Source organism: Telmatherina bonti (genome assembly GCF_933228915.1).
Source record: "Telmatherina bonti genome assembly, chromosome: 11".
Taxonomy (NCBI): domain Eukaryota; kingdom Metazoa; phylum Chordata; class Actinopteri; order Atheriniformes; family Telmatherinidae; genus Telmatherina; species Telmatherina bonti.
Window position 1 is genome coordinate 16077107 of NC_136629.1, and position 13277 is coordinate 16090383.

The 13277-nt window shown below is 39.0% G+C and overlaps 1 protein-coding gene across 1 annotated transcript in view; it reads right to left on the reverse strand.

Annotated features, from left to right (window-relative positions):
* Positions 1-7077: 7077 nt before the first annotated feature.
* ttc7a (tetratricopeptide repeat domain 7A) overlaps positions 7078-13277 on the reverse strand; it is a gene marked incomplete at both ends in the record, with an annotated part of 73185 nt that continues 66985 nt past the window's right edge. The window contains one exon of the mRNA XM_079248694.1: positions 7078-7296. Within this exon, the coding sequence (XP_079104820.1) occupies positions 7078-7296 (219 nt within the window). The remainder of the gene's footprint in view (positions 7297-13277) is intronic.

The window sequence follows — 13277 nt, forward strand, 5'->3', positions numbered from 1 at the left end:
ATTGATGCTGTTCTTGAAGTCCAGGTCACCCTCATCTCCACTACCCACACTGAGGGTGATGACTTGCTATTTGAGGAGTTTAGCCACAGTGTGACGTGAGACACCAGTAGGGCTAGCGGGTATCTTTTAACCCCCTTGAACTGCTGACAGCCGCGTTGGGGTTACATTCTACTTCTAATAAATTACATTTAAAAATTTAATCAGGTCCAAAGACGGCTATTAGCAAACAAGGGGGTCATTGTTTAAGTGGGTAATGGTGCTAGGGCAATTTCTCTGTGTGTTTGTGTGTGTGCACATGGACCATCAAAGCTAGAAAGCTACCAGATGAACCAGGAGTAACTGATGGAAAACAACTAACTTCTTGATATGCTGCCATTTACGGCAACACAATTAAACAGTTGCTACAATCAAAAAATGGTAGCGTTGCAGCCGTCTCCAAACAATGAAATAATAATAATTTTCTCTTATTAGAAAGGATTTTTACGGCTGTTTTTGCTGCAAAATAAACATCTGATTGAACTTTACTTAACTTAATGAGTTAGCACAAGCTAACAGATTAGACATTAGAACAAGCTAGGTCTCAGTTAGCACCTAAGCTAGGTCTCAGTTAGCACCTTGTGAACACATTTGGCATCAATGGGAACCCAATACCAGGGTGTAAGTGGTAATTTTTGGGAATGATACAGTCAGGATACAAAAATGGAAAGTGATTTTCCATTTTCCACAAAGAAACACATCAACATACTGTAATATTTCTCTTGGATGCTCTGAAATAGACACCAACAACAATCAAGAAAGGTAGAACTTTATTCTATCTGTGTGCAGTTAACGTTTGCAGGCCAGAGAAAAGTTGTAGATAGTCTGATAACTCAGAATCATGATTATCATTAATAAAGTGAATATATCATTCCTTCATGGAGTTGTACTCACAACAAACTTCTCACAAAGAACAGATTTTAAACCTGCTTACATGCAATGATAAAAACCCAGAATTGCTTGTTTGAGCAGGTATATGTGTTTAATAAACAGTCTTTTTAAGCTGCCACAAATTCACACAAACACAGTCTGATTTTGCAACTAAATTTCCTAAATGTTTCAGCTATTAGTCCAGTGATAAGTCCAGTACAAGTAGGCATGTCCATCAACAATTAAGAGTATGTTTTGTTTTTGATTTTTACACGTTGTCTCATTATCTTGCTTTATTTTCTGAAGTCCAGCACTCAAATGATGAGCGGACTGAGTAACGGTGCCTCATCTAGTAGGCTGACCTGTGCGTAGTGTTATAATATTGTTGTACATGATAAAAAAAAAGTTAAATCATTCTGACACTTATTCTTACATGCAGTTCATATGTATATATATTTATACAAATACATATACATGTGTATAAATGACCTAAATGGTTGAACTCAGTTTTTGATTAATTAATCTATTTCGAATGTTTCACTGACTTGTATAACTTATAAAGGTATTACAAGTATTGATAATGTACATGTAACTGCATTTAAAAATATGCTGCCTGTAAAATGTTCAAAATGTGGGTAGTGATTAGCTTAGCTTAGCTTAGCATAGCTTAGCTTAGAGTAAAACAAGGCAAAAACTAAACACAAAAGCTGGGTTTGTTGACTGGCAACAAAATGTCACATTTTCTAATTGTAACTAATGAACATGTTATAAATCTGTTGGCTTGTGTTCATTCATTCATTAGCCTAACCGTTTAGTCCAATTAAGGGTTGCAGGGAAGCTGGAGCCTATCCAGCAGTCTTTGGGGGAAAGGCAGGGTACATCCAGGACAGCTCTCCAGTCCATTGCAGTGGTTTGTATTTTAAAGTGTATATAACTTTCTCTTCATTGTCTACATTTTAAAAGTAGCATAAAGCTAAGCGTTACATCTTCAGGAAACTTTAGTTGTTTTTCTTAAATAAAACAGTCAGTCATCAAGGAAGCTAAACTGGGTTGGTCTACAGGTAACATTACATCATCTCAAAGTAACCAGATTGTATGTTATTAATCTTGCTGGGTTTTTAAAGTCTCTGACTATTTTATTGACAGGTCCAGTAATTTCCTCCATCATGTCTACATGAAATCATTGGAAAACTTTTGCTGTTTTCCCCAAAATAAATAAGTTTTATTCTTCATCATGATGAGAATGCACCTATAATAATAAAGGGCTATAACATTACAGTATACTGAATTTGTAATACCACAATATCAGCACATTATTTAAGCATTTGTTTGTAACTTAAAGTAATATTGTCATACATACATGTTATGCAGTTCAAACCATGGGACAATTTTCACTGTAAAATCCTTAAAAATGATTAACTAATGTCAGAATCAAACAGTCCTGTTTGCCTACAAATCTCTACATATGTTCTTTACTTTAAAGCATTTCACAGAGTTAAGTCTCTTGTCAACATCTAAGAACTGTAAGATCAAACTGCGCTCCAACACTACTTCACCTTGGGGACTGACTATTCATGCTCCCACTCTCATTTAATTTTTAAATGAGATTATGGAGCCACATCTGATCCATATAACCTCCATCACACCCCTCACCCATCCACGACTCCATGGCCTTGTTTTGACATCGGCAGTGATGGTTCATTTTCTTTCTTGGTGTCGTGCTCCAGCTCCACCCAGCCTGTGTCCTCCACTTGAACCCACAGTGTTAGAATTAACACTATGACCTGAATAGCCGACCACCATGGCGATCAGTTACCTGTTTGTTATTGATCACTGCTTCATTATAAGTGGTATATGAACAGCAGAACATGCTAAATTATGATGAAGCAAATGCATGTGTGTGTGTGTGTGTGTGTGTGTGTGTGTGTGTGTGTCAAGTGAATAGAGCTTCTCTGCCCGTTGTCATTGTGAAAGGCTTTGCAGCGGGCCATTTCCCCCATTAATCTGTCTCCTCTTACAGAGCCGTCAAGATTGTGGCATGCATGTGTGTCTGTGCTCATGTATTCAAGCATGTGCACTGTACCACACAGTGTGTTCATGTGCTTGTCATTGTGCATGTAAGTGTACGTGTGAGCACACCATGTAAAATTCCCTCGTTCCCCTCTGGGATTAGACCATTCATCTCCCGAAGCGCCTGTGTAGGTGTCTCACAGTGCTAATGAGGAGAGGATGGAACAAGGGAGAAGCTGGGGAGCGAGGGAAGAGGTAAAAATAGATTTTTCGGACGGCAGTGTAGAGGCAACAGTGATCGATATGTTCTGCGCTGAAATTCAAAGTATTGATGAATGAGGATTTTTTTTTTTAAACTCCTGGTTGTGTGGGTTAAAAAAAAACAAATAACAACAAAACAGCGCAGGGATTAGTTGGCTAAGAAAAGAGTTTTTCCTAAGAGCAAAGGCAGGGGTTCTTCACATGGCACAAATCAATTTTCACAAGCCTAAGACATTGATTACAGCTGGCTCATACCTCACACAGTAACAGCCGACATCAAACGGACGCTGTCAAGTCTGTAAAACCACACAACGGGGGTATTATCTGCCTTTCACCGAGTGTGTGTCGAGCCTGTGCATGTGTTGCCAGTGTGTGTTGTTCGGCAAGCCAGATATCTCTCTTCTTCCCTAGTTACTCAAACAAGGGGATGGCTGCTAGGCAACCAAGCCACATCACATCACATCAGGCGAGCCGGGAGAGAGCTAGAGAGGGAGAGCTAGGAAGAGGAGGAGGAGGAGGAGGAGGAGGAGGGAGTTTGGAGGCAGAAAACTGTGCCGGCAGTATTACATAAGCCGGCAGCCCGGTCCCACTGCTCACATTAATGTGGTTAGGCACTCGGAAGTGATGTCCATTAGTCACAAGTGACAAGGCAGGTGAAGATGCAGCATCCAGCAGTGTTTTTCTTTTTAGAGCCACTGTTTATATTTGAGAGCATTTTGAACAGATGAGTCAAAACAAAAAAGGAAACACGTACATATGAGTCGCCTGCTGTGGAGAACAAACCTGAGCAGAGACTTATATCAACCCAGAAGGATCATTTTAAGCAAACACACGTCCATGAAGATACAAAAATGGAAAAGTTTACTGCATGACGACACACAAGGATTATGATGCTACATGAAATGATTATTTGGTGCCCTTTCACGATGAAACCTGTGCAACAAAAGGCTGCATCAATCAACATGATCACAGAAAAAAGACAAACATTATGTCCAAGTAAACGATGATGAGGAGCTGCTGCTGCTCTGTGTGGCAGCCACTCGTATAGAAAACACAGTACAGCACATTTTCTTTCTTGATGTAACCAGCACATCTGTGTGATTTCTGCACCGTGTAAGTAATATCCAGCTACTATTTACAGCATTTCCACTCATTTCTCTATAAATAAGTCATTAATATGACTTAATTTGCGATAACTCTACAGGAGATGCTTACAGTTCAGTTACAGTACTAATAACACAACACTGTATTCCACTTTATTCTGCAAAGATCTCAACCTTTCACGTGTCTTCTGCACAAATATCCAATGTTTTCATGGAAATAGAACATTTACAAAGACATTTACGGATGATCAGAATGTTTATGAAAGTCAGCCCTTTTCAGACATGGAAGTTGGCATAATCAATGTGTTAAATTAGATAGGATATTAAGTGAGGAATAACACATGAAGTTGGTGTTTTCATACAGCGTGCCACGTTTCCATGACAGTTCACATTAGCCTGACAAGTGCAGTGAGGTTGTGTAAAGCGTGGCGCCAATGGGAATAAGCAGCTGAAAATATAGCTTTTTGTCATGATTAATCGGTTTGGATTGGCAGTATGATAAAGAATTCAAACTGGCTTTTTATTATTAAGGTTTGAATGTGATGAGCGTAGAAAACTGTGACATGAAAGAGAACGTGGCTGCAAACACTCCAAAGATAATCCAGCATTTTAGATAATTTTTTCCTTCCTGTTCATATAGATCGGGTTGTTTAAAGATGGAAAATAAAGAACATCGCTGCCATTTTGTTCACTTGATAAAGCAATGTCTGCGACTTCCCTGAAAGTGGCTAATATGCCAGATTCAGGCCAAGTTGTACAAGTGGAAATATATCCATAAAAGTTATGCATAAAAACAAGCAGATAATTAAATTCACATTATTCTGTTTTAAAGATAAAAGAACAAATGTTTAGACAGGAAATGCTGCTCAACATCACAGGTGAACTTCAAATCCACAATTGCAACACAGTAGTCGCTTAAGGCATGCTTAAAGCCGCAGAACTCTATCTTAATGAATCATGTTGTAGCTGTTTTTATTTAATAAAATAAAAACTTTTCTTCTCAGGATTTACAGATATCAAATCCCAATGCCATGACACAGAGGGACTGTGGATGTAATAGTGCATTCCACTTTTCTTCCGAGGACGTTTCTGAAAGGTTTTTGTCTGAAAATGACAAAGCAACCTTGTTGTTCATGAATGGAGAACTCATAACTTAGATTCAACATTTTCAGAGATTGTGCCAAATCCCACCTGTAGACCATTGTTATCTTTATTTATTTATTTCTGCTGTGGTTTGTGTCCATTATGTTCATAGTGATAATAGCGCTGAGTTGTTGTTATTGGTAATTACATTGTTATGACAGGGTTGTTCATGATGATTATAAGGCTTATACATGGTTTACCAACAATGCCTCTGTCTGGTGCTCTAATTGTGCACATTTTTACAATCCTTGTGTGTTTTTCTTGTTGATGCAGGATTAAAAATATTGGCTTTTTGGTTAGCTTGGACATTTTTTCTGAGCTGGCGCAGTGAGGATGCCACTTAAAACACAAGTATAAAGCGAGCAAAAATGACACTCATAGAGTACAACAAGCTAAAATGTATTAGCTTCCACTTAGCCACTAGCAAGCTAACTGTTCTGCATTCGTCACCTAAACGCAGCTTTCTTGGATGCCAAAATGAGCAGAATTTGTTTGATATTTTCGTAACATCAACAGGAACAAGAAAACCTGTTAATTTTGTGATAAGTAAGACTGAAACGCTGTATAACTAGATATTACCATCCTTCAAACAGAACAACAGATAAATGCTCAGTTGCCTAATGGCAAAGTTAAACCTTGGTTGTTACAGATTGTATGTGCAAACACCAGAGTTACACAATGCAAACTGGTGTTGTAAAGCGCTAACATCCCACTGTGAAAGTTTTAGCATGATCAGTTTAACAGCACTGATAACGTGGGCCACAGATGTTAGATTTCACATCTAGTTTAGCTCGGTTATGATGAGCTCCACTCTGTTTGGTTAACAATGTTAAGCTGATCTAAATCAGTCAATAATAGATCTTCCTATTTAACTTTGATTTTAAGACACAATTAATACATTTTTTTATGGGACTGCTTGACTTATTGTTTAACATTTGACTGTGATGTCAGCTTTACTTAACTTTTACACAACTAAATTAACAAAATGCTGCATGCTAAGCTAGTCAGTGAAGCTGTCATTAATTTATAAAGCCTGCATGTTAACTGCACAGATTTCCACTGCTAAACTTAAATTGTGACCAGGAAAAAAAGTACCTGATGGCTCAACCTTCAGATGAGAAGCTCCGAAGGGTTTTCACTCAGTTGCTGCCAGATTAATGGAATAAATAGACTACATTAAATTAAACATAGTTTTGCTGAAAATATACATATATCTACTAAGAATTTTAGAAAAAATAGAAAATGTGTATTTTCTTGAGAAATATTAGATGAGAAATTTGATAATGATATATTTGCCTTTTCAAGAAACTTTATCTTTGCTACTCTGTTTTTGCTTAATTTTTACTTTAGTTTATCTCGGAAGAACAAAGAATATCCTGGCTTTGCACAGGTTTTTACAGGTAAAGGAAATGCTATCATTACATTTTTTAATTTAGCCAATAACTCAGTCTGATGCATTCACTAATGCATGAGACGTTTAAAGTGTATGCTAAGCAAACTGCCAATGCTAGTATTTATAGCATTAATGAATACTTGTTTACCAAAGCAAACTATAAATTAAAAGCACATTATTCTATTACTATTATCATTAATTAGTGTTTTGTCTAATGAAAAGCCAGTTTGTATCCAAAACCCCAAACTTCAGCCAAGCTATTCAGAGCTCCCTTGGGATGATGGTGAAGGGTCGGATGGGACAGGAGGCCTCCAGTTCCAGGGCTGTCAAGAAGCAGTCCGGAGCCTGGCTGGAGTTCTGAGCCTGCAGAGCCTCTCCCAAACCACTCCACGCTTCATGGGAGGTGCTGTGGGTTTGAACTGCATCCCGCAAAACCTTCTCTCCAAGGTGGACTCGCCCAGTCTTTACCAGCAGTCGACCCTAAATAGACAGATTAGAACAAAAGAAAAAATTGTGTATTTAATATCAGTGTTTCCCCAATGAATAAGTGCCAAACTTTAATATCAAAGTAAAACATGAAGTGAAATAGGTATAGGATTATTCTTTCTGTGTTGAAGTTAAAAGATAGAGGGATTCTTGATATTTTATTAAACTAAACTAGGCGTAAGCAGATAAGAAATAACATTTATAGAAAAAACTACTATGAAAACTAAATATATGGGTGAAGAAAATGTAGGAACTCTGACTGAATTGAACCCTGTGCTTTTAAAACAGAAACTGCCCCACGTAATACTGAATGCTTTGTATCTGATATTGAATTATCTTACAATGGTGAGATAAACATGCAAGGGATGGATTTAAATGAAAACAGGAGGATGCTAGTCATGCACGCTGGGAAACCATCTGTCAAATACCCAAGTCCAATCACAATCTAGACCAATAGACATCATTTTTGCCCCCGAAAACAAAAACCACACAACTGTAAAGAGCACATTAAAGCTGGGTTAGGTAATGTTGGGGAGCTAGCAGGATGTGAAAGTGGCGCCCTGTCTTGGCTCCTCTCCCTCTGGTTTTGCTCCTTGCATGATCCAAGGCTTTTTTATTTGCAGCTTTTTGCACCAACGGTTCTGTCTTGGCTGTTTAGAGGGAGGAGGCAAATAAACCGAGCGGGTCGGGGAAATCCTTCCTGCATTTTCTCAGCCATGTTTGCCTTCCGAGTTTCTTCTTCACTACTTTGTATTTTCACCCTAACACGCTATTTATATGCAGGGTGTGGCTATCAGGTATGCGATGCTGGAGGGGGAGGAGGGGAGCCGGGAGAAGAAGCTTATGAAATATAAAAAATGAACAACTTCATTTCGGTCCGAACGTTTGGATTGGTCAGAGTTTTTACAGATTTACAGTAAACTAAGGGGTCTGACTATACTTCTTATTGTTCATGATTACAAAATGAATAGACTACTATCAGGATGAGGAACCATTTTACCCACAGTGAAAAATAGTCTCTGAGGAAGATTACCGACCCCATATGATTTTATTGCAAGAGCCTTATGAAATATAATTAAAACTAGTATTTTTTGCCTAAAACTGTCAGCAGTGAAAATAGATAGCATGTTTTGTATTAACACGTTGATATTGCAACAATAAAAACTGACTGCATCCAAAACTTTGACTATTGGATATACAACAATCAAGTACATATTTTCAACACACCTGACCAAACTTTTTCAAATTACCTGAAAAAACAATGTTATACAAGGTAATTCCTGCAGGGCTCCCTTGTTATCTCAACGGGATGAAGCTGGTAAAGGTTACATTTTTTAAAATATATTCTGCAGCAAAATTATTTTTCCACTGGGATGAACAATATGATTAATTTCAGCTCATTCAGTTCAGTCTGGTGCTCTACAGCTAGCTGAATGTTAGCCCTCATGACAGCATATTGTGGTCCAGAAATCCTGCTCTCTTACCACGGGATACAAAATACAAGCTGGCATTAAGTATACCATATGAAGATAAACTGCTTATGTGTCTTTATTTCTGGTTTCTGATGTGTGTGTGTGTGTGTGTGTGTGTGTGGTTGTAAAAGAGCAATACTTTAGAAATGTTCTAAGTATATTATGCATTTATTTGTGCGACATTATGTATTACGTGTATATTATGTGTATATTATGTGTATATTATGTATATATTATGTGTATATTATGTGTATATTTGCTGTTAGCATGTTAAAGGTCAAGAGTGCTTGTGCGTGCGTTGTGTCTCTTTGGAGCTCGGCTCAGTTGTGTTGCGTTTGAGAGTTAAGCAGAAGAGTGTCACGCAAATGACCAACAGCATGGAGTCAAATCTGTCTCACACACACACATATTCTACCGGCGCACACATGGGCTGGATGCAGTGTCCCGTACACATTCAAAGTGACAACAGTCAGCCCCTCTTTCACAATACTGCCCTCTCCCTTCCCATGACTATCCATTACACACTCATACACACACACACACTGAGCTTGCCTGAGGTCAGACAGACGAGTCTTGTTATGCAGTCTCTGCTCACAAGTTCCAGATTAATTGGGCTGAAATTCACATAGCTGTCTGGGGGCTCTGATGCAACTTTCAATGCGAACATGCACACATATGTGCACGCTCTCTTCCTTCATCTCTCACTTCTCCTCTCCCTCACTGCTTCTGTCAGGAAAACACTGGAACAACAAAACTCCTGGGTGAGGAGAAAGCCTGTCTGAAGATGTGCACAGAGGTTTGCAAGTTCCTCTGCGATGCCATCAGAGTACGTAGATGTGTGAGGTGTATGAAGTATTCCTGCTGGTTCGACCAGCTTCTTTTACGTCTTACTGTGTTTATGGCACTGTTTCAAGATTTTCATTCACGAACCCAGTCAACCATTTACACACACATTTACACCTTTCTTTCTGAACCCTCAGTTATGTGACCATGAAAAGCTTTATGTATCTAGACCAGTAGCTCAAACTGGGATGCAGTAGATGCTGTATGTAGACTCATAACACAATCCACAACAACAGCTGCTGCCAGAAAAAAATCTTTTAATCTTTTAGGATATAGAAACTTCACTTTTTTCTGAGGGGATGTGCTTAGAGAATATGGCCAACCTTACTCTTCTTAAAGTAAATGAATAAGCCTATCAAAAATTAAAGTAGTACTGTGTAACTTTCTGACTTTAAAATGGTGTGTGTGTGTGATTCATTTTGATGGCAAAGTGCCATTTATTATGTACATTCTTGGAGACCTATCATGTCCTCAGGTTGAGAAACCATACTTTGCAACATTTTTCCTCATCATTTCACATCATAAAAGACTTTGAGAAACTCTTATAGGCTTTCCTCAATAGGCAAGTGAACACCTTTTAGCATATTATTTTGGGCTTAGGCTTGAGGACGCCACATCTACCTGCTTTAGAGAGCCCACGCCAATCTATGACCATCCCATCTTTTATTACAATTCAGCTGTTCAGTTATGTGAGAACTTCCGTAAATTCCAGGTGGACACCCCAACAATGACCAATAAATTGATTAAAGTTTGCGAGAGTAGCTGCGTTTCCAAAACCCCCTAAGTTGCGCTAAACCTAAATATAGCAAAAATAAAATGGTGATGGTAACACCTACATTAAAAAAAACAAACTATCTTATATTGCTAAAAAGTTTCTACGCTCTCATGAGGTGGTTTTTCAGACGTTTTGATATAACAGTTTATCGTGAAAGTATAATGGAAACACTTTTTTTGCATTTACACGTTTCCATCTGTGATGTAGGAGGTCATGTGACCAGTTCATTTTTAGTAAAGATGGAGCTGAACTGAAGCTTGGTGGGCGGTTCCTACCATTGCCATCTTGGCAGGGGCATGTGAGTCGTTTCACCCGGAAAATACAAATATGGGCAGAGCCGAGGTAGAGGTGGAGCTGGAAAGGGGGGCTGTGAGCGTCATGGTGGATGATTAACATCGAGCGAACTCCGAGCTGCCTGTAGCCAAGAGCTAACCGAGCTAACGGAGGTAAGCGGGCTAAAGCTAAAAAGCTTTAGCCAGTTACTTAGCTAAAGCTAAGTAACTGGCTAAAAACCGCGGTTGTTCTACGTTCTTCTGACTTGAAGTGTGAGATTGGTACCTGTCAATCAAAAGGACACGCCCCTAAATATGCCGAACTTCGAGATTAAATTACTTTTAAACAGGCGAGTTGGAAAAAAATTCACTCCTCCCACAGTTGTCTTGAAGGTGAACCTGACCTATAAACCGAAAATGGATTTTTGTACCAGGCTATAAACATGTTTATTTCTGCCATGAAGTTGGTCTTTTTAACATGGGAGTCTATGGGGATTCGCTCTGTTTTGCAGCCAGCGAGTGGATGAAGGGGGAACTGCAGTTTATTTTTTTACACTTCCGCATAGGCTTCACTTTTAACCGCGGGAGGCTCCATCCATCTTTCTTATATGGTCTATGTAGAAAACCCTGAAATAACGCTATGTGGCTACCTTGCATAAGCTGCAGACCTTGTAAAATCTTGTCAGGCCGATGAGAATTTACAAGAACTGTGGCTTATGTGCTAAATACCGTACAGTGGAAACACTTGCAAATCACAACCAAAGTTTGTGGAAATTTTACAAATATCGCTTTGATTTAGCAAAAAATGAACACAGCTTCCAAAAGGTCTGAGATAATGGTCAGCAGCACTGGAGCACCACAAGAGTCTGTACTCTCACCATTTCTCATTACATTGCACACCTTAAACTTCTCTCTCTTAATCCTGTCCTCAAACAAAACAATGTCTACATCCTGGGAGAAGAGCTAGAGGTGCAGGAGGAAGTCAAGCACCTCAGAGTTCAGCTTTATGCAACAGAGAAGCCTCTATAAGAAGGGACAGAGCAGACTGCATATCTTCTGTCAGTCTGTTGTGAAGTGCAATCAGCTTTGCAGCCTCTGCTGGTGCAGCATCAGAGCCAGAGACTTAAAGAAGATGAACAAACTGATAAAAACACTGGTTCTGAGTTGGGGATAACTGGAGCAGATTGTCCAGAGAAAAATGATGCACAAGCTGCTTAACATAATGTACAATTCTTTACATCCTCTACACAACGCAGCGAGGAAACAACAGGGTGTGTTCAGTGTGAAACTTCAGGAGATCATTCCTGCCAGAAGACGTTATCCTAAATAATTATCATTATAGTTTTTTCACAACAAAACCAAACCGTACTACATTACAAATTGCCTGTGGGAGGAAGTAAATTTTCTTTTTCTTTCATTTATTACAAATTTAGAGTTTCATTTGCCATCATTTTTTTTGGGATCACCCTTATAACACTGGTGGAGAATCTATTGCCTTTTCTTTAATTACTCCAGCCATCTGTCTCCAGTTTTACCTCAGATGATCCTACTGAGCTTGGCAGTGCAGGTTTGTCTTTTGTGGAGCCATTTGGGTGCAACTGAGCCAAGCAGAGCGAGTGGGCTGTGGGTGCTGTAAAACCATCTTTCAAGTCAAATTTCAGCAAATATTGGAGACAATGAAACACTCCTCAGCATTAATCAAATGTAATTCCATCAGCTCGATTGAAGGTAATGAGGAAAAAAAAAAGCTTCCTGAATGTCAAGAGAAAACACAGCCGACAGAAATCTGATTGTGGAATTGACTAGGATTGGGGGAAATTATTTTTTGTTCATTGTTTTGTGGATGTTTACAGGTCAGGCAAGGTAGAGGTTATATATTTACATGAATCTGAGATGAAATGATTGTCTGGATCATTTTTTTGGTGAAAAAAAAAAACTGCTTGAATTACTACAATGGTGAGACAGCAGAAAACTAAATGCAGACTGGCAATCTGTTGTCAGCCATGCAGCTACTGTACAGCAGAGCTGTGACTGTACCAGTAAACTGGTAAAATAGTTATTTTTAATCTAAATGGTTATATGTGTGTGTGTGTGTGTACGGCATGTTTAACGTCCATAAGGTTTATAATAATGAAATTTGACTGCCATAGGGGTTGTTGGGTCACTAAGTAACCATCTGCCAAGCCCCTGTAGGGTACCAGCCACAACATACATGCAGTGTAACCCAGTAGCCTAATACCCAGCCACTGAACCAAGAGGAAAGACTTCACCTGAGCTTTCCAACCCAACAGCAGTTCTGTCTGCTGTCTGGGCAGGCAAGAGGAAGTGGAGTAAACAAAAGATGCCTAATTAAACATAATAGTACGTAGTTCAGATTTTTTATTTGCTCCAACTGGAGCTATTCGGTGTCTTAGTAAGAAAGATTTTAGTGCAGTTGTCTTTAGGTAGGGTTGGGCATTCTCTCCATTTCACCTCAGTAAGTTCCCATTTCCCATAACAATGATAGTCAGGCAGAAGTCAAATGCACATAGTGGAACAAGGAATGAGCTTCCAAATGTCTGTAAATTTCAGAGTGGACGTATGTTGCTAAGTAAATGCTAGCTGTGCTTATCT